The sequence below is a fragment of the Caloenas nicobarica genome, chromosome 1 (assembly GCF_036013445.1).
Source record: "Caloenas nicobarica isolate bCalNic1 chromosome 1, bCalNic1.hap1, whole genome shotgun sequence".
NCBI classification, from domain to species: Eukaryota; Metazoa; Chordata; class Aves; order Columbiformes; family Columbidae; genus Caloenas; species Caloenas nicobarica.
This window is the reverse complement of record NC_088245.1, coordinates 204,906,280-204,928,655: the sequence shown is the minus strand read 5'-3', so window position 1 is coordinate 204,928,655 and position 22,376 is coordinate 204,906,280. Positions and strand designations below refer to the sequence as shown.

General features: G+C 40.7%; 1 protein-coding gene across 4 annotated transcripts in view; it reads left to right on the top strand.

The window, feature by feature from the left end:
• Positions 1-22,376, top strand: part of FAT3 (FAT atypical cadherin 3) — a 318,771-nt gene that overhangs the window by 238,905 nt on the left and 57,490 nt on the right. For all 4 annotated transcript variants that reach the window (XM_065640507.1, XM_065640499.1, XM_065640520.1 and 1 more), the window contains 5 exons: positions 559-769; positions 3,636-7,709; positions 14,430-14,626; positions 15,649-15,802; positions 18,494-18,727. In XM_065640507.1, the coding sequence (XP_065496579.1) occupies positions 559-769; positions 3,636-7,709; positions 14,430-14,626; positions 15,649-15,802; positions 18,494-18,727 (4,870 nt within the window). The remainder of the gene's footprint in view (positions 1-558; positions 770-3,635; positions 7,710-14,429; positions 14,627-15,648; positions 15,803-18,493; positions 18,728-22,376) is intronic.

The window sequence follows — 22,376 nt, the reverse complement described above, 5'->3', positions numbered from 1 at the left end:
GAGTGCTCAGCACTTCTTGAGGTAATTCCTACTCTATCTACCATTGGTATCATCATTTCAAAAAAGTGTGTAAATATATAATGATGAAAAAGTCCACTGGCAGCTAAAAGCATTAGACTTACACATGACTGATCATAGTAGGTGAAATTGTTTGTAGCTCTTTGAAAGACAGAGCAATGGGCAAGTTGTATTTGCCTCTATGCTGTAAAGCAGGGAATGGTAGGGCAAAGGCATGACCATTTAGCATGTGTTTAGAAAAAAGTATTTATTGCAGACCTAAAACCAAATTTGTCATGTGGTTGCCACTTGTCATGATTGGTAGTTGACATGCATTTTTTCACAAGTGAAAAAAAATTTCCTAAAGTCTTCCTGTTTCTTTAATTTTACTATTTACTGTCTTGCATGGGAATTTATTTTAGACTGTTCTTTGGTACAAATGGATTTTTTTATTATTTTGTATTGAATAGAACTGAAAGTATTGTTAGCACTCCAATGCATAATAGTTATGAAGTTTTACTAGATGGATATCAAGATGTGTATTATGCACTTATTCTGTAGGTCCGAGATCAAGAATTCCCTTATAGAAGAAACCTGGCCAGAGTCATCATAAATGTGGAAGACTCCAATGACCATAGTCCATACTTTACCAGCCCGTTATATGAAGCCTCAGTGTTTGAATCAGCATCAGTTGGATCCGCAGTGTTGCAGGTTACAGCTTTGGACAAAGACAAAGGAGAAAACGCAGAGCTTATCTACACTATTGAAGCAGGTTAGGACAGAGGCTGAAAATGTAGCGACATGATTCATGCCATACACAGAACAGTTCTGTGATGGTGGTCTGTCTTGGCACACAAGTCAGCTTCTTATGTCTACCTTCTCCTGTACAGCTTGGCAAAGGAGACACCTTGTTGGTTTTGGGTTTTGGTGGTTGTTGTTCTTGTTGTTGTTGTTGTTGTTATTATTTTATTTTGAAGCTACGTTACACCAAACTTGTCAGAACAGAATCTCATTCACATTCACTAGATAAATACAGAGGTTTTACCTCTAAGTCACTGGTTCAAAACCATCACAGATGATAGTTACTGAAAGCTACAGCCAGTGACTCATTTTCAGGTTGCTGGCTTCAGTCTAGTACACAGTGGAGCCTCCATAAACAAACACCACAACGGCTGGTATGTCCAGGCATCTTTGCCAGTATTTGGATCAGAGGAGCATGGAGATTAACACCAGGGCTATGCTAAAAACTTCTGCCAGAAAAGCCATAGCATTTTAATGACACAAGGTCCCTTGAAACTAAGAGAGGGCATAGTAATATCAGATTAAAATTGCTTTTTCTTTTAAGCTCTGGATATTTGGGGGATTGGACTAGATGATCTTTCGAGGTCCCTTCCAATCCCTAACATTCTGTGATTCTGTGATTTACATTCACCACATAGTCTGTACCAGCAAAAGTAACCTTCAGCCGGTGCAACAGCACGGTCGTGAGAAATTTGCATTATCTCCGTTGCCCATGTGAATGAATGTAACTTTCTCTGGCTCATATGGATCTGAAGTTAAGAATTATCTCTGAGATAAACCATTAACATGTATACAAGAGGGTGTCAGGGAATCCACGGACACACCGTAGTCCCCCACATACAGTGGTAATAGAATCATACATGATGCAGACAGAGAAATATGTTGATTGGAAAGGATGCTTTAGCTATTAGATGGTCCTTTTTTGTCTGCGTGATTTTCTCTTTTCTGGAGGATCTCTTCCATTGCAGCCTGTTTCTGTTTCAACAAGGGTTCTCCCTGCAGTGTCGGACTCCAAACTTCCATTTACTGGAAGCCAGACACGCTCCCAGTTTCATCATCCACTTATGTTCCCATCTCAGATACACCAAAATTCATTCTTCTGCTGTTGTAGTTTCTATGCTCCATAAAATCTGCAGTTGAGGAAACTGGTATTAATGGTGGCGTTCAGATTGTACACAGCCCTTTCATTCAGGGCAATTACTTACATCACCTCACACGTGAAGAGAGCAATTGTTAAAGAAAGTAGCTTTTGTGCAATTTCATAAGAAATTCCTAAAGGAGAAGAACCAGCTGTGGCATTACATGAGGCAGGCAGTGGGTAAAAATTATTTGTATTAGCAAGCACTGACAAAATAACTGCAGCAGCATTTGTAGTGTCTGCAAATGTGACAGATACTGTGATCTTTATGAGAAATTGTAGCTCTGGCAGAATCTCAGCTCCTCAGTGAATAGTACAGTTTTTGTTTTAGCTAATAGAGTAAACTTTACTGATCTGAAAGGATGGATATAAATAGAAAGCCACTACCAGTATTGAACTAGATACAGTAGTATGCAGAGTAGTATGTAGCTTAAATTAGCCTCCAAGCTCCAGAATTTACAACAGATAGTGAATCACATCTTAAAAATAGTTCACGTCATTTAGGATTCCATGTATTTGGTATTCCAGCTACAATTTTCACATTTACTGCTCTGTGCACAGCACCTGTAACAATCACCATTAAAGGAAAATTTCTTGTTTATCACCAGTTGCCTCAGACATATTTCTCTCCAGGTCATGGATGGATGCCCGACTGTAGATTGAAAGTAGTTCTAGATTTTGAGGCGTAAATTACAATAGCAGGAACATGTTATATTGATTGGAATCCCTGTAACTCACTCAGTACATGCTGTTTGTATTTAGAATCAAATTCAGAAAAAGAGTCAGTATGCTTATACGTGCCATATACACACACAGCGTCCTGTACTTTAAGGAGACACTCAAGCAACTAGCAAAATAAAGATTGCCAAATAAAGATGATCTCTAATTACAGGGTAAGGATACATATCAAAAGTTTTGAATCTATCTTGCTAAAGAAGAGATTGGCAAAAACACTAAAAAGAAAAAAAAGACCCCAAAGACGGTCCTTGATCCAAACTCACTGTTTTCACCTTTCATGCAGCCAGCGCTTTCATGTTGTAACAGACATTTCATGACATTTTCTGCTAAATCTCATTCATCTGGATTCATCCTCCTCAGAGATCATATGATAAACCTTTGTGCCACAAGATACTTGAATATCTTTTCTCTGCTATTTGTTCTGTTTTATTTTTCTAAATGCCACTTTAACCTTCTTATATTCAGTTCTTAGAGGCTTGAGCTACTGTAATCTTCTCTACGGTTGCTTAATAACCCCTTCAATTAGGAGCCTGAGTTGTTATCCATTTGTCATGTAATTGGCTTGTTAGCCTCTGATCTAGTTTCTTTGCCTTAGGTGTACATGTATTTGACTAATTCCCTTAATTTAGGGATGCTTTTTACTACTTCAGTAGGAGCGATGTACTGGCAGCACTTGCTCAGATGTTGATACTCAGAATCAAGATATAGGTAGCAGCACCTGAGTTTCTGAAGGTTCGAACACCTCTACCATCTATTGAGGTACCTGATTTTCAGAAAGGAAGGCTAGAAGGGCTTTTAGAATTATTTTATGTTGTTGTGGGTTTTTTTTTATTTTGGTTAGGTTTGGGGTTTTTTTTTCAATAACCACCTTTAACAAATTGCAACTAGTTGCTCTGGATTTTAATTATCATTAAGTGTGCTGTATTTCATTTCTAACTTGCTTCCAATATTTGTGTTTTAGGAAATACAGGAAACTCATTCAAGATTGAACCAGTTTTAGGGATCATTACATTACAGAAAGAGCCAGACTTAACCACAATGGGACAGTTTGTTTTGTCAGTCAAAGTGACTGATCAAGGTTCTCCACCGCTGTCTGCAACAGCGATTGTGCGGATATCTGTGACGATGGCAGATAACTCACACCCAAAGTTCACTCTCAAAGAATACCAAGCGGAGGTTAATGAAAATGTGGATATTGGTACTTCTGTCATCTCTCTCTCTGCAATCAGTCAGTCTACATTAGTTTATGAGGTCAAAGACGGGAACGTGGATGGGGTCTTCACTATAAACCCGTATTCTGGAGTGATCACCAGTCAAAAGGCCCTTGATTATGAAAGAGCTTCCTTCTATCAGATTGTTGTACAGGCAACAAATATGGCAGGCATGGCATCGAATGCCACTGTGAACATTCAGATTGTTGACGAAAATGATAACCCACCAGTTTTCCTCTTCTCTCAGTACTCAGGCAGCATAAGCGAAGCCGCTCCTGTAAATAGCGTAGTCCGGAGTGCGAATAACAGTCCCCTCGTGATACGTGCCACTGATGCTGACAGCAACCAGAATGCTTTGCTTGTCTACCAGATTGTTGAATCGACTGCAAAAAAGTATTTCACGGTAGATTCCAGCACAGGTGCAATCAGAACAATCGCAAATTTAGATCATGAAACAATAGCCCACTTCCACTTCCACGTGCATGTTAGAGACAGTGGGAACCCCCAGCTTACAGCAGAGAGCCCAGTTGAAGTGACTGTCGAGGTAACTGATGTCAATGACAACCCACCAGTCTTCAGCCAGGCTGTGTTTGAGACAGTCTTGCTCCTGCCCACGTATGTTGGTGTTGAGGTTCTCAAAGTCAAGGCTACAGACCCCGATTCAGAAATCCCTCCTGAACTAACATACAGTCTAATTGAAGGCAATATGGACCATTTTTTAATTGATTCGACCACAGGAGTACTCACCATTAAAAACAATAGCCTCTCCAAAGACCATTATATGCTAATAGTAAGAGTATCTGATGGGAAATTTTATAGCACTGCTATGGTGACAATAATGGTAAAAGAAGCCATGGATAGTGGGCTCCATTTCACACAAAATTTTTATTCCACTTCTATCTCAGAAAACAGCACCAATATTACAAAGATCGCTGTGGTGAATGCTGTTGGTAACCGCCTCAATGAGCCTTTGAAATACAGTATACTAAACCCAGGCAACAAATTTAAAATCAAATCCACCTCGGGAGTCATTCAGACAACTGGCATCCCCTTCGACCGAGAGGAGCAAGAGTTGTACGAGTTGGTGGTGGAAGCAAGCCGTGAACTGGATCACCTTCGTGTCGCTCGAGTGGTGGTGAGGGTTTACATTGAGGACATAAACGACAATGCCCCAGTGTTTGTAGGGCTTCCATACTATGCTGCTGTACAAGTCGATGCTGAGCCTGGTACCCTGATATATCGAGTGACAGCTATTGATAAAGATAAGGGTGAAAATGGTGAGGTGTCCTATCTTCTGAAGGAAGACTATGGACATTTTGAAATTGATAGAGTATCTGGCAGCGTCACTTTAAAAGAAGCCTTTAATTCTGATTTATCTAATATAGAGTATTTGGTTGTCATTCTTGCAAAAGATGGCGGTAACCCCTCATTGTCTGCTTTGGTAGAGCTCCCCATTACTATTGTTAATAAAGCGATGCCTGTGTTTGACAAGCCCTTCTATACAGCTTCTGTGAATGAAGATGTAGAAATGCACACGCCAATTTTAAGCATAAATGCAACCAGTCCAGAAGGCCAGGGTATCATTTATATCATTGTTGATGGAGATCCCTACAACCAGTTCAATATTGACTTTGATACTGGAGTTCTGAGTGTCATCAGCCCACTGGACTATGAAATAAATTCTCTTTTCAAGCTGATGGTGCGAGCCAGCGATGCTCTCACTGGCGCTCGAGCTGAGGTCACCGTGGACCTGATCATTAATGATGTGAATGATAATCCTCCACTTTTTGATCAGTCATCTTATAATGCTACTTTGTCTGAAGCATCTTTGATTGGGACTCCAGTACTGCAGGTTGTTGCTCTTGATGCTGACTCTGACAATAACAGGATTGTGCAGTATCAGATAGTCCAGGACACCTTTAACAGCACAGACTATTTCCATATAGACAGCAGCAGTGGCCTAATTCTGACAGCCCGGATGCTGGACCATGAACTCATACAGCAGTGCAGCTTGAAAGTCAGAGCAACCGATAACGGGTTCCCACCACTAAGCAGTGAGGTTCTTGTTAGTATCTCCATAACAGATATGAATGACAACCCTCCAGTTTTTAACCAGTTAATATATGAATCATATGTGAGCGAACTGGCACCTCGAGGTCATTTCGTGACTTGCGTCCAAGCCTCTGATGCCGACAGCTCTGATTTGGACAGGTTGGAGTACAGCATCCTATCCGGAAATGATCGAACCAGTTTTATCATGGACAGCAAGAGCGGTATTATCACCCTTTCCAACCATCGCAAACAGAGAATGGAGCCCATGTACAGCCTGAATGTCTCCGTGTCAGATGGTCTGTTCACCAGCACTGCTCAGGTGCACATACAGATCCTCGGGGCCAACCTCTACAGCCCTGTCTTTTCGCAGAGCATTTACGTTGCAGAGGTTAGAGAAAACGCTACTCCTGGAACTAAGGTAATCCACGTGAAGGCAACAGATGGGGATTCAGGTGTGTATGGCCAGATAAGCTACTCCATAATAAATGACTTTGCCAAGGACCGATTTTTGATTGATAGCAATGGACAGATTCTGACAACTGAGAGGTTAGACCGGGAGAACCCGCTGGAAAGTGATATCGGTATATTTTTGAGAGCCCTCGATGGAGGTGGCAGGACCACGTTTTGCACTGTGAGAGTGATAGTAGTGGATGAGAATGACAACGCTCCCCAGTTTATGGCAGTCGAATACAGAGCAAGTGTCAAAGCAGATGTTGGGAAAGGTTACTTGGTGACCCAAGTGCAAGCAGTAGATCCAGATGCTGGAGCCAATTCCAGAATTACCTATTCTCTGTATAGTGAGGCCTCCGTTTCTGTAGCTGATCTGCTTGAAATAGATCCAGACAACGGATGGATGGTCACCAAGGGTAGCTTTAACCAGCTGAAAAACACCGTTCTGTCCTTCTTTGTCAAAGCAATTGATGGTGGCATTCCTGTAAAGCATTCCCTCATTCCTGTCTACATCCATGTTTTGCCTCCAGAAACAATTTTACCTTCCTTTTCTCAACCCCAGTATTCTTTTACCATAGCAGAAGACACTCTCATAGGTAGTACCGTTGACATTCTCCATGTTTTGCCTAATCACGGTGCTTTGTATAGCACAGTTAATGGTGAGCTGACTGAAAACAACAAAGATGGGGTTTTCATCATAGAGCAAGACACAGGGCTCATAAAACTGGATAAGAGACTTGACCACGAGACTAATCCTGCTTTTCACTTCAAAGTTGCAGCGACCATTCAGTTAGACAAAGTAGACATTGTGTTGACTGTGGATGTGGAGGTTAAGGTATTGGATGTAAATGACAACAAGCCCGTGTTTGAAACAGCAAGCTATGATGCTATAATAATGGAAGGGATGCCTATAGGAACAAAACTTATGCAAGTTAAAGCAGTTGATGCAGACTCAAGTGCAAATGGGCAGGTCACCTATACACTTGCGGTGGAATCAGAGCTGGAGAAGATCACAGAAGCGTTCACCATTGACAGCAACAGTGGCTGGATCAGCACACTGAAGGATCTGGACCATGAGAAGGATCCTGCTTTCACCTTTGCAGTGGTGGCCTCAGATCTGGGGGAAGCTTTATCCTTGTCATCAACCACCTTGGTCTCAGTTACTGTGACAGATATAAATGATAATGCACCCGTCTTTGAACATGAGGTGTACAGAGGGGCAGTGAAAGAGAGTGACCCTCCAGGGGAAGTTGTGGCTGTTCTTAGCACCTGGGATGAAGACACGTCTGATGTCAACCGACAGGTTAGCTACCATATTACAGGTAAGAAACAACTTGCATGCTTTCTTCCTAAAACCAGCTTTGCTGAAGAACTGTTCGTGCGTCCACTTTTAGGTGAATGTTTGGCAGGGTTTCAGCTAAATTATCACTGTGAATCAGACAAATGCGTCTCTCTTTGATTTTTATTTTTTTAATTTGGACACAATTTGCAACAACTAGCAAAACTGAAAAGAGGGGGAGTATGTGTGCATCTGTCTGTCCAGGTTATTCTCTCTCTAATTTACAAGATTAATGCTTCATGGTTTGCTAAATGCAATGTAATGTGACCCATCAACCCATAATAATTGATGTGTCAGCTTGGAAATCATCATGACAATGTTTCAGCCAAGGGAAAGAAAAACCTTTTATTCTTAAGGAGAAAATCCTTATATTTCCAAACATTTAAATTTTTTTGAAATAGCATTTTTCCTTTAGAGATAGGAAAGTGTGTGCAGGAGCCACTTTGAAATACCACTATTTATGGGGAGGGGGAGAAATTAATGAATTTTACATTGGAAGGAGTGGGGGGATGCCATTTCTTATCAGCACAGGTTTCTGGCCACAGAAATAGTAAACCACTTAGAAAGACTGGTTAGCTGCCATGCATTGTTATACACAGCATAAGGAAATTTTGATTACATTACTAACGTATTTTTCAAAGTGTGGTAACACTGCCCTTTCCTATTGTGCAATATTTATTATCATTTTTTTCTCCTGGATTCAGACTGGCTTTTCTGTATCTTACAAGTGATAGGGTGCTGCAGTTATTTTTCTGCCTACAGCTTGCATTCTCCAATGGATTTTGTCAGGGAACAACTTTATCACTCCCCCTCAACCTTCACCATCCAAGAGCTAGTATTAATTACATAGTAATAATGGGATTAGTGGACAAATTCATATTTTTCTGACTGGATAGGATTAGGATTACAGAAAATTGCAGGTAAGTAGCAGGCTATGGGCAAAAATGACTTAACTAACTGGATAACAGCTCGTATATTTTGCTCTGGAGGGTAAGAATCCTACTTCTTCATTAGTTATCAAATTGGAAGTGGCTGTGGGATCTTGTGTAGGGAAAGGTGTGATGATCTAGTTAGCCATACATTATCTGTGTTACTCATCAGAAGTAGCATCATTTTCAAAGCAGCCAGAAATGCATTCTGACTGTTTACTTGAAAGTCTGGATTCAGTTTAAAGGTCTGCAAAGACTATGTGCTTATAGGGTGATGTGTTGTAGGATATTAGAAGTAGAGGCAAAAATAATCCTGTGGCTAAAGCACAGGATTTGGAGGCTTTGGGCAAGGTGCGTGAGCTGCTGGTTCCACAGTTTTCAGACATCTAAAAGTAAATAAGTAGTGCCTCATCCTAGAGATTTTGTGATATTTAAAGGAGTTTTGGGATCCCAGTATAGAAAGTACTGTAGGAAATGCAAACTCTTCGTGTTTGTAAGAAAGATAGTTAGTGCACCATGACCATTAGATAAAGGTACTGTTTTCTGTTTTTTCTGGAGTCTTTTGGTCATCTCCCATAATTAATTATGCTTTTAGTTACATAATAGTAATAGAATCAATCACAGAATCATAGGATAGTTTGGGTTGGAAGGGACCTTCAAAGCTCATCCAGTGCCACCCCTGCCACAAGCAGGGACATCTTCACCCAGATCAGGTTGCTCAGAGCCCCGTCCAGCCTGGCCTGGGATGTCTCCAGGGATGGGGCATCCACCACCTCTCTGGGAAACCTGGGCCAGGGTTTTGCCACCCTCTTTGTAAAAAATTTCTTCCTTATTTCTAGCCCAAAGGAGGAGTCCTTAGGTTTGAAACCATTACCCCTTGTCCTGTCACAACAGGCCCTCATTGCTGGCTCATGTCCAGCTTTTCACCAAATCTCTCTGCTATTAATTTAGTAATAACTGGACTTCTAAATAATAAATGTCACATCTGACTCAAAAATTAGAGATCATTCTGTACCTTAATTTCTATCACAGTTCAAAATTTCTCAGATATTTTGCTGGTATTTTAGTTTCTGAAAACATTAGATGTCAGAGCCCAAAACTTTCTCTAATGCCTGCTGTACAATTACTGAAGTGTATGAGCTCAGAAATTCCACTGTCTTTTAATATATCCTTTGAATTTGGGAAATGCACAAGGAGAAATTCTTTTGATTAAAATGTCAAAACATATTAAAGTATAGTTTAACTAGCAAAATAGTCTGTTCACACTTTACCACAAGTTGAGCTCAGGAACTGCACTTGACTATTTCATGGACTCAAATTAACCAGATGATTATTCAAATGCTGTGGCTTTCTGGGGGCATTTTGAGCCATAGAAACTTCTGCAAATACAATAAGCAAACTCTGAGAAAAAGTGGGACACAGACAAAAAGGCCGAAGAAAACATATTATGAGAATGACGTGTGGATCTACCAAAACCAGCTTTGTGCAAATGTACCTGGAGAAAAGTAGCACACAGAAGATAGATGGAAAATGTCATCATTTAGGAGACGAAAGCAATAAACAGTCTGGGTCAGACATGATCAGTGAAGAGCCCTTTACACTCTTTTGAAAAGTGCAAACACTTATTGCATACTTCTGGTCAACTTTGAAAAGGGGTAGACACATTCTGGTGCATAAATACATATTCTGGCAAGTAGTTGCCATTTTCAAATCCACCTTCATCTGCATTTTATGGTGGGGAAAAAATTTTGCACTTACCCTTTGTTATTTGTAGTTTGATAACAGTGGGAGATGGTCACAAAGGGAAACTACTATGTTCAAATCTTACTAGAAAATGGAAAAAAAAATAAATAGGAAGTGCTGATGGCACAGATGCACTTAGTCAACACAGTAGTTTTCTTTTGAATGCTCATATCAGGTCATTGTCTATATCACTTGAGCCAGTTTGGCTAAAACCGGGGCTCTGCTGATGCTTAGCTAGGATGTTTAACCAGCCCGGATCCAGCCAGATATTACTGAGATTTAACAGTGGTAAACTAATAAAAGTCAGGAAAAAAAAGTCATTTGCCAAGACTTTGGTACAGTAAAGGGTTTTGTGTTCCTCAATGATGTTAGTTAGGATTATGATGTTAATGTAAGGACAGACAATAGTCTTTAAGCTTGGTTCAGCTGAATACAGAGAAGATGGACAGTGTGTTTTGGAAGACAGAACTGGTATTGTACCCAGTAGGTATTTTGCTGGGTTGATTTTATGATTGTCCAGTATGAGCAAAGTGACATTTTTTGTTTGTTTTTATTTTATATTTGAGATCTTGGAGCTCTGGAGAAACGGATGTTTCAGTATTTGGGGAGGACTTGTGCTGCAGGCTGAAGAACAGCATCTGCAATTTTATGATAGTAAAGCCAAGAGGATTGGGTTTATCATTTTGGCAGCTCAGTAAACATGCAACATCTTAAACTGGGGATGAGGGATAAATCTATTGATTTTATATGATGTAAATGCCTGAAGTTCTAATTGGCAATTGAAAGTATCTAAATAAATGCATAAATATAAGAGAGAAACTAAATAAATTAGTAAATATTCAGTTCCCCCTCCCGGATTGGGACATTACAGTGAAAACTGATACTGTTGGCTTCTAGTTTTCACTTCCTTTTTAGCCGTTAGAATTCCCCCTGTGTGTGCTTTAGTAATGATGTGTGTCAGGATTTGTTTATTTTGGATCACTGTGTCTCTGCATTTCATTTGTATCTGGCTGTTTTCTTTCTTTACTTAAACTTGAGCTTGATTTGGCTTTGTACTATTTGCTGACTAGGGAGGGAGAGCATTAGTTAAACTTCAAGTAACAAAAGATAAAAGATAATGCTGCTTCTTTTAGCCTCAAAGCCTTTCTAAAAAGTTACTGGAGTGTTTTTTGTAGCTAGCACTTCACTGTTTTGACATTCAAAGTAGAACATAAGAAAACTGCCGAAAGATTTTAAAGAATGCATTAATACATGTAGTCAGGAGGCTTCAGTTTAGAAAAGCTACATTATTGAGAGCAAAAAACTAATTAATTACAACAGCCCTAGGAAACTGAATCTGCTTACATATATTAGTGAAAAAGTTAATTAATCACTGCAGAATAAGATCTGTGTCAAGACATACATATAAGTACTAGAAAATGGTTCCCTGGACCACAATGTGGATTTTTTGTGTTTCCTTTTGTAAGGATATTTCCTTGATGGTATTTTAGTGTTTACGTCTCATTATTTCTGTTACACTTTATAGTACAACTTCCACCTTTGTCTTCCATCAACAAAGCATATCACCAGTCCTGAGAAGCAAAAAAAATGAAAGGTAGCACTAATAAAAAAGGCATGCAGATAAACTGTTACACATGTTCGCTGATTATTGCACAGGCTTCTTGGTCATTTAAATTGATCCTTTTCTAGCGGAGTAAAGGGAGGGAAAAGGCATCCCAAGAACCCTTTTTTTATACATACTCCTGAAATTCCTATGTATGATTTAAAAGCCATTCCATCAACAACAAAGCAGCAGTGATTTTAAAATTGCTCCAAGCTAGTGTTACTGCCAGCCATAAAAGCCACCAGCTGATTTTAATTAGATTTTACCTTTCCTCTTTTCTTAGCAATAGGATACCCATACCTTGAGTGTATAGCTTCATAGTTGGTCAGGACAGTTAATAATTTCCTTTTACAAAAGGACTAATATGCAGGAAAGCACTGATTGATATCACAAAGCTAAATAAGAATATTGGAGACCTTTTTTATTAATGGTTTACAACATTAAACTCGCTATGACAAGATTACAGCCTTTTATAAACGAGAGTGAAGCTTTTGTATGCTGGTTTTGAACTGAATAGAAAGAATTTAATGGCAATTAGCAGGGGTCTACCTTTGAAGTCACATTAAGACTCAAGTCAATGGACAGATTCTCGTTGCCTTGAATTGTATTCAGATCTAGCCTGTAGTGCACATCGACATACTGTGTAACCCTATTTAGGAGAAATGTGTGTTTATATCACACCACTGATTAAACAAAGTTTAACAGAGTCCTCTGATGATTATTGCAGACTGTCATAGAAATCAGGGGGAAAACTGAGATCTACTTAGTTTTGTGATCGAAAAAGGTGATTTTCTAGCAACAGAAAATATCTGCGTTTGATATATCAGTTTTGTGCTCTGTTTGATTAGAGGATCGTTTATAATTTTAATGCCAATCTGACTAATTTTCTGGAAATCTTATTCATTACAACGTGCTTTTTTGACACAGTTACAGCTATCACAAATGGTGATGCCTAACAAGAAAGATTTTCCCAGCCTGTCTCAACTGACTTAGTTTTCATATTAAATAGAAACCAGTCTATTTTGTCATTGGTAGCTCATGAAGAAGGCATACATTACAGCCTGTGACCTCTTTTCTGGTTTTTGATGCAGAAAGGAGGTATGAAATGTGCTTTACACTTTTTTGCTTGGTTTTAAGATCAGTTTCAAGTTCAGATCTTCCCCGCCTTGTTTTTTTTTTTTGCTAAGAAGATCCCTGGGAACTGACAGAATTGTGACACCAGAAGCAACAACAGTGACACCTAATCACTTGACAGCAGAGGCAGCTCAAATAAATTCAGCCTCGGATTCTTATTTTTTAAATACTTATTACTCAATCATTCAACACAAGTACTAGATCCCATGACACATTTTAAGACCCTGAATAAGTTGTAAGCAAAAGTACACCAGCATGCTTGACATTCTTCAGCCTGTTACAAGAAAGAATAAGCATTGCTTTAATACCTTTGTGCCACTTTTATGCATGAGAAACGTGGAAACTAGTTCTCAGATTGCATTTCTGCATGGGAGAGCACAGGAGAAGGCTTAATATGGTGGAGAAAGAGCTAATAGTGGGTTAGCTGGAATTAAAGTTCACCCAGGGGACCAGCGTGATGCTTTTTCCATGTCCTCACTCAGTTTGTGTAGGACAGTTTCCTGAGGACAGTGTGAACTAAATCTTTCCCTCTCCCAATCTGCTTTTGTCACCAGTCAATGTAATGATGTGGAAGAGCAACTCTGCCAGGTTCAGTGTCAGCGCTACGGCAAAATGAAAAGCTGTTCTGCTTGGTCTCCTGCACTCCTTTCACCAGCTCTCACTCTCAGATACATTTGATCTAATTATACTGCTTATCTTTCAACTGCTCCTCAGATGACCTCTTGTTAGGACTATTTAATACTAATGTATCTTCCTGTGTCGTGTAAACTTTTTTCAAAACTAGAATTTTAATGAGCAGAAGAGCAGCGCAGCTGTATGATAAAGCTTTCATTAGAGGATTCCTTAATAGAACCCACTTCCAGTCCTTGATTGCATAATCAACAGCTAATGAAATTGTCTTGGTAACAAGAGCTACGGTGTATTACATCCTCTCCCGAGACTAAGTGGAAAGACAATTGTACCAGCCTGAGAGGACTATTGATTGTTCACAGTTTGAATTTGATTGCCCTTACGGGGAACTAAACAAGAGATCATCTTCAGCTCTGCTAAATGGATTTTGTTTCCAGTGACAGTTATTGGTTCAGGTTCACACAAGGCATTCGGGGGACAATAAACACAGGGAGTGTAATCTTGTTACAGATTTCCTGAGTCTGAGTGTTTGAAAGCTCTGATCACAGTAAAACAAATGACGGCTGCTCGGTTTGGGTCCTCTGCAATGTGTCCATGTGTTGAAACGCGATGGGAGCTCTGAAGGGATGCCCCAGCCCGTGGCGTGTTGCTCGTCTCGTTGCAGGAGGGAATCCCAAAGGCAAGTTCGCTCTGGGACTGGTGCAGAATGAGTGGAAGGTTTATGTTAAAAGGCCTCTAGATCGGGAAGAGCAAGACGTTTATTATCTGAACATCACCGCCACAGATGGCCTCTTTGTAACCCAAGCTGCCGTGGAAGTGACCGTCACCGACGTTAATGATAATAATCCAGTTTGTGAACAGGTGAGTTAGCAACCCCAACAGCAATTAACTTGTGTTGAAAGTGATGGTTTCCCTATGGGTGTCCCTGCTATTTACAAGTTTCACAGGTGATGCCCATTTTCATCTTCAAGGTCTTAGTGAAAGAATCTGGAGTGCTCTGTGAGAGGGGCAGAAGAAAACAGTCCTGTGAAGCCGAGGTGGAAGGATAGTGGTCTAGCAAAGGTAGCAAAGGAGTCTTGTCCACAGTGGCCTTAGTTGTCTTTAGAAAATAAGAAGCGTTGTCAGGTGGCACTGGGCAGGCAGTCCTCCCCTGCAGAAAAAATGTGCTTTCCCTTCACAACCAATGTAGAAATGCCTTCAAGGTAGTTTAACTCCAGTCTTCCTGAACCTGGCAGATAACAGAGACCCACTGGCAAAGGCAGAAGAAAGTAGCTTGTTCTCTTGTTGTTGGGCATGTATTCAGTGTCACCTGACCACGGTTTTCACAGCTCTAGCTGGATAGCTAACGTGGGGAACTGATATAACTGCAATAGAACGGTCTGTGTGAAAGAAATGACACAACAAAACCCAGAGTTCCTTAATGGTACTTGTGCACAGAGTCTTTCATATACATATTTGTATGTATATATTCGCATAATTCCCATCATTACATTATCACTGATAGACCACTGTCATTGCAAGCACCACCTGGGGAATCGCAGCCTGTATCTCCCTCAAACACTGCTGGATGAGGTGATAAAAACAGTTGTCCTCGTTAGCACGCTCATCAAAGTTTCCATTTCATGGATGTTGATGAAACTAACAGAAGACAGAAAGTGAGAGCGCATTTAACACCTAAGACGAGACCTATTAAGAGTCATAATTGGGCATTGTTTTTGTGACACCTTAAAACGTAACAGTGATTTGAATTTGTAGGAATTTGCTACCTGAAGGAAAATAGTTTCCTATGTAGAAAGACACACTATAGAGAGTTTAAAAAAAGTTTGTGTGAAGACTATAAGATACTCATACACTATAGCTTACATTTCTGTTTTTGTCTCTAGGTTGCATACACAGCACTGTTTCCTGAAGACATTCCATCAAACAAAGTCATTCTTAAAATCAGTGCTAAAGATGCTGACATTGGGTCCAATGGTGAAATTCGCTATTCTCTCTTTGGTGCTGGGAACAACAAATTTTTCTTAGATCCCGAAAATGGTAAGATGACAATATTTCTGAATAGCTTTCTTATTCCCTCGACACCAGTGGGTGCTAGATCCCTTAACTGGAGTTAGGTTACACTTGCTTGTCAGCCAGCTGTTGCAGTTAGGGCAAGCATGGATGACCACTTCTGAACTGGTGGTGGTAGGAGGCAGAAAGAGGGACGTCTTTGTTGGCCAGGTCGATTGTTATAATCAGAGTAGTGGATACTGATCCCTTTGTTTCCCTGACTGTCCTCAAGTTAGGTGACAGATGTGTCACAGAATCCTAAAATCATAAAATAGTTTGAGTTGGAAGGGACCTTCAAAGAACATCTAGTCCAACCCCCCTGCAATGAGCAGGGACATCTTCACCCAGATCAGGTTGCTCAGAGCCCCGTCCAGCCTGGCCTGGAAACAATCTCTCTGGGCAACCTGGGCCAGTGTCTCACCACCCTCAGTGTAAAAAATTTCTTCCTTATATCTAGTCTAAATCTCCTCTCTTTTAGTTTAAAACCATTACCCCTTGTCCTATTGCAACAGGCCCTGCAAAAATGTTTCTCCTCATCTTTCTTATATATATATATATATACACTTTCTTTTAAACTGAAAGGCCGCAATAAGGTATCTCTGGAGCCTTCTGTTCTCCAGGCTGAACAACCCCAACTCTCTCAGCCTGTCCTCCCAGCAGAGCTGTTCCAGCCCCTGATCATTTCTATGGCTCCTCTGGCCCCTCTCCAACAGGTCCATGTCTTTCCTGCACTGAGGGCTCCAGAGCTGAACACAGGACTCCAGGTGGGGTCTCACCAGAGCGGAGCAGAGGGGCAGAATCACCTCCTTTGACTTGCTGGCCACACTTCTTGCGATGCAGCCCAGGATACAATTGGCCTTCTGGGCTGCAAGTGCACATTGACAGCTCACATCCAATTTTTGATCCACCTTCTCGGCAGGGCTGCTCTCAATCCCTTCATCCCCCAGCCTGTATTGACACCAGGGGTTGCCCTGACCCAGGTGCAGGACCTTGCACTTGGCCTTGTTGAACCTCATGAGGTTCACATGGGCCCACTTCTAGAGTTTGTCCACATCCCTCTGGATGGCATCCTGTCCCTCAGGTGTGTCATCTGCACCACTCAGCTTGGTGTTTTCCACAAACTTACTGAGGGTGCACTTGATCCCACTGTCGATGCCACTGATGATGATATTAAACAGTACTGGTTCCAATATGGACCCCTGAGGGACACTACTCATCACCAGTGTCCATGCAGACTTTGAGCCATTGACCACTACTCTCAGGTTACGACCATCCAGCCAGTTCCTCATCCACCGAACAGTCCACCCATCAAATCCATATTTGTGCAATTTAGAGAGAAGGACGTTGTGGGGGACTGTGTCAAAGGCCTTGCAGAATTCCAGATAGATGACATCTGTTTCTCTTCCCTTGTGCACCGATGTAGACACTCCATCACAGAAGGCCACTATGTTGGTCAGGCAGGACTTGCACTTGGTGAAGTTGGCTGTCTCGAATCACCTCCCTGTCCCTCACGTGCCTGTCCTGGAGTCTTTTTGGCACAGAAGAGAGGAAGATGCCAACGTGATCGTTCTTCACCTTCGGACTTCACTTCTTCCACCTTACTCTAGATATATCAGTATTTAGACCCTCTAAAAATGCATTCCTTTCATGCATAGATTTTGGGAGAGAAAGAATATTGGTAATGTATTTGTGGACACAGTGAAATGCTACAAAGGTCTTGTATGTTTGGCAGTTGGTCTGGAAAAATATATTGATCTCTGCTAAGATCTAGATTTTATGGTTGTTGAAAGTAAAGCTAAATAGAATAATTTTCCCAATAGTAAAAATCCCACCTCTCTGTTATTCTTAGGAATTTTGTTTCCCTAACGATAGACTACAAAGTCCTTCCCTGTGCAATGCCTCCTCCACTTGACTGGCAGGAGGCAGTGCCCACTGTTGCCGTAGCATTACTGACGAAATAAGAGGCATTTGGAGGTCAATGAAGTGTGTGGAAGGGGAAGTGTTGCTCTCTTCAGTAATAAATTTTTTATTTAACTGCAAATTATACCTTTTACAAAATTATCCCAAAACTTATCTTCTGACTAGTAGTAGTAGCTGTTTGTCTCAATGTTAGGCAGTTGTTTATCTGTGCAGTGGAAGATGGGTCATCGGTGAAGCTCTCACAGTTCGAATAAGCTGGCTTTTTGTTGCTGTAAATGTTTATTGTGATACCCATCTCTGTATAAAAATAAGAAGTTTGTTTCAGACTAGATGCCACAGGTATCTACAGGAATTCAGAGCTGCTTGGAGATTGCTTTGTGGGGAGAAGAGAGAGGGACGTTGATGCTATTTTTGAATGGTAGCATTATGGCTACTATAATCAGATTCAGGATGAGTTTGTAAATCTTGAAAACAACAGAAAGGCAGACTTGGAAAAACAAGATGGCGTTCGTAAGGGTGAAGTTGTGGGCTGTTGAAGGCCACTGTGAGTGGCTTGCCCTCTCTACCCTCATGGTGGCAGCTCAAAGATGAGTGAGAAGTGACACTGCTGTGATTTTTAATCCATTCATTGGAACAAGCAAGCCTGATTTTTTTTTCTCCTTTCTGTTTCTGTGAAATACATGTTTTTGAGATACACTGTCTAGAATTAGTGATGTTGCTACAGTGGTAATGATGGCTGATACTTTTAATCAATTTCAGGTGAGCTGAAATCCTTGGCCCCTCTCGACCGAGAGAAAATCCCTGCGTACAACTTAGTTGCCCGAGCCACAGATGGTGGTGGCAGGTTTTGCCAGTCAGAAATCCATCTTATTTTAGAAGATGTTAATGATAATCCACCAGTGTTCTCATCGGATCACTACACCGCGTGCGTCTATGAGAATACAGCCACTAAAGCTTTGTTAACAAGAGTCCAAGCCACAGATCCTGATGTTGGTGAGTAACGCTGCAAACAATAGTTAATGTTCAGGAAAACTATGTGCATTGGTGGAAATGCAATACCGTTTAATTTTTCTGTTGCTCCCTTTCCTCATTCTTTCCTCCTTTTGCTTCTGCATCCTCCCCATTTTTCTGTCTTCTGTTTCTTTACACCAGAATGCCTGTGGCTGAGCTTGACATAATGGTGTTACAAACAGAAAAGCATTGCAGGAGCCACAAGAGCATGTAATCTTTTATTGTCTTGATCAGTGATAGCTATGTTTAGGGGTAAATGATAGTTTTGGGGGTAAATTCCAACGTTCTTTCTCCAGTGGTCTCACATCTTTTCTTGAGCCATGATTTTGAATACCCATACCTCTATTTATGCAAATATTAATAATATAGTTACATGCCATAGGGACCTATACCTGTTTGATCACAGCTTTTCTAGAATTTTATACTGCTATAGCTCCCATTTGTTCCAGCTGGTTACCTTAACATAAAACTATTGTTGTACACTGAATGTACGTTATAATTGTTCTGGTTATTTAACTGTGCATTCTTTTAAAGTGTAATACTTTATTACATGAGGATCATAGCCTTGAAATCTGGGCCCAGTTATAAATATTTAAAGGGTTTTTTTTTACATAACACAGTGGTAAAACCTACCAAATATCAGATTCTTTTTAGCTCATTCATATCAGTTGGAATAAATAAGTCTCATAGTTTATTTTTTCTTCCTGTGGTTTTGGAGATGTTTTTAAAAACTGTGGCCTGAGTAGCCTCACATAAAAAGCATACCTTTCATTGAATGAAAAAAATATTTCATCTTAAAATCTTTTTTTCTGAAGTACAGTGCATACTGGAAGTCTCAGTTGTTACTAAGGCTGATAATGTAAATATACAGGAATCAGTAAAGAAGCGGCAAGCATTCATTAATGTATCTCTGAAGAGCCACATTATATGCCTTGGTTGAAAAAATCACAATTAAAATTATGATACTGTCCTGCAGTGAAAAGCCAATTACTGGTAGTGAACTACTGAAAATTCTGGAGACGCAGTGTTGTTGTTTTTCGCTGTTGTCTTAATTACCACTTTTCTCATAGGGGAGATGACATTCAAGGATAGAGAGGAGACAGAATTAGAATAAAAAGTTTTCAATAAAAGTTCTTGCTAGCACCAACTTTACATAATAAGACGGTTAGCAATGAAAAACAACACCAAAAAAAAAAAAAAAACCCAAAAAACAAAACCAACACCAAAACGACAACCCATGAGCTAATTGCTACATCTTCCTTCTGAAACTAGATAAATTAAAGGGAGGGTGCAGGAGAAGGGGCTATGTACTTCCTTAATGATTAATCCTGAAAATCAAACAAGACATTGTATCATATGAAAGTGACTCTGGTCTCTAAAGCTGGATTTTATATTAATTACTGTTCTATTAGACCATACTAAAATCGCCAATTCCTTATTTCTGCATAATGAATGAGTTCAGGTAATGTAAAGTTCCTATCACAGAGAAAAATGTATTATTGATATTCCTGATGGGCTATGATATTCCAATAAGGTTTTGTGGAACATTATCCTGAAAACTTCGGTGGAGCCAGTAGTCATCATATGAGTCAATTTTTAACATTCAGGAAAAAACTTACAATCAGTCTTAGAATTTGCCCATTCTTCTGCTTTGGGCTTTGAAGAGCTGTGTACTGTAAGGATAGGAGTTTCCATGTTGAAGCCATTGAGATAAAACTCGAGAGACATCAATTTGTGGTCTGCAACTAAACATAATTTAACATAAAACTGAAAATATTGTGGTCAGATCCCGTTGGATAATTAAGACAATTTCCAGCTAACACAAAAATAGTGTCATATCTGCCTTGTGCCTTTGATATCTCTTGAACTTTCTGAACTCCTAGTATCCTGGGAAATTTCAGGACTGGAACATAAATTTTTGTTTAATATATTTGTAATTTGGATACATGCTTAGAAACTAGCTGTACCAACTGCACACACTGAAGGAGAGATGTGATTCTTCTTCACAGTACCCAACAGAAGAAAATGGCTTTAACTGTTTAACTCTTGTAGCATGCATGTTCATTTTACGTAAACTCTCTAGGTAGATAGGTACCTTCAATTAAACGATCACTTGAAGGAGAGACAATATACAGATATCCCTTTGTTAAGACATATTAGTAACTTTAAAATAAAGTAATTCTTTCTCCAATCCTGCTTCCACTGGAAATTCTACAAGACAATATTTCCTGCTAACTCACGACCATTAGGTTTGGAAATGTGCAAACCAAGAAATGAAAGAGAAATTCTGGTTTTACAGTTTTTTAGAGAAGTTCACAGGGAGCAGTGGATTTTCAACCTCTCACTGTCTTCAAACCAAAGTGAAAATTACTCCATTCTGTTCAAATTAAGGTACAAGAAGAGTTGGATTGAATGCTGAGGTGTAATTATCTGAGCAAACCCACCAGACAACTACTGTATCAGCCCTTTTCAAAGGAATTCACATCATGCTAGAGCAGCAACACTGAGAAAACCTACATGGGACTTTGTGGCAAGCATGACGTTAAAAATTGATAAACTTCAAAGTCAACCTGGAGCCCAGACGTGAGCTGCAGGTGCATACTCATTTCCAGTGCTGCTCATGTTTTCTGCATGCAAACAGTGTCGCAGCCTTGCTTGCAGAATGCAGGAATGAATGAGAACATGGTCCAAGCTCAGCAGTGCTTTAAGTGATGGGTAAATCTTGCCTCACTTGCAGCTGTTTTGCATTGCGAATGACCTCCAAGCTCAGGCCTGTTTCCACGATGATTTATGGTGTAGTATAGTCAAGGCAGAAGCACTTACTGTACTAAATATGAGCAGTGTGTCATCTGTCCTTCTGCAGTCCTCTTCATCGCCATTGGGGCATCAGAAGTTCCACACCATCCACATTTGTGGTGACTTTAGTGATTTCACTGACCTATTGATTTTCTTTTGTGATGAATGCGGGGTTCTAATTTTTGCTCGAAGTGGGAACGACCTTGTCTGCCAGGCCTGTCCTGCCTGCCACTGCTGCCTTGCAGCCTCTGCATTCTCCTATGGAGAAAGCCATGGCTGGTACCCTGTCATGCAGGTCCTCCCCCATTCCCTGCACAACCGACCAGTATAGACGGACCAGGTTGTCTTGGACCCAGCACTTGTATTGCTTGCACCCCATGTGTGGGAAAACACAGGCATGTAGGCAGACAAAAAATTGTCAGGAGTGGCCTTTATTTGGCTGCGAAGAGTTCCTGCAGTGTACAGATGTCCCTGCTCTGTCCTCAGCTGTACCTCACCCCTGTGCCCCTTCTCCAGTCCCAGAGCCCACACAACTACGTTGCACAGGAGGAGCGTGGAAGGAGCCGTCTGGTGCCCAGGTTATGGTGTGGCTGGCCAAATCTAGGAGTTTCTCAGAGGCAAAATTCAGACCGATCTGATTCTTCCTGGAACAGCAGTCGCACCTCAAAAAGCAAAGGCCTGCACCCGCTCACTTTCCCAGACAGGCAGTCTTCCTTTGCCAGCTGCCCTGTTCTTTGACGTAGTTTTTTCTATGCTTTGTATTTGTCGCAGTTCATGACGTGCTTCCCAGCAGGGATGACCCCGTGTTCCCCCGTCCCATTTTTGTGGCATGTAC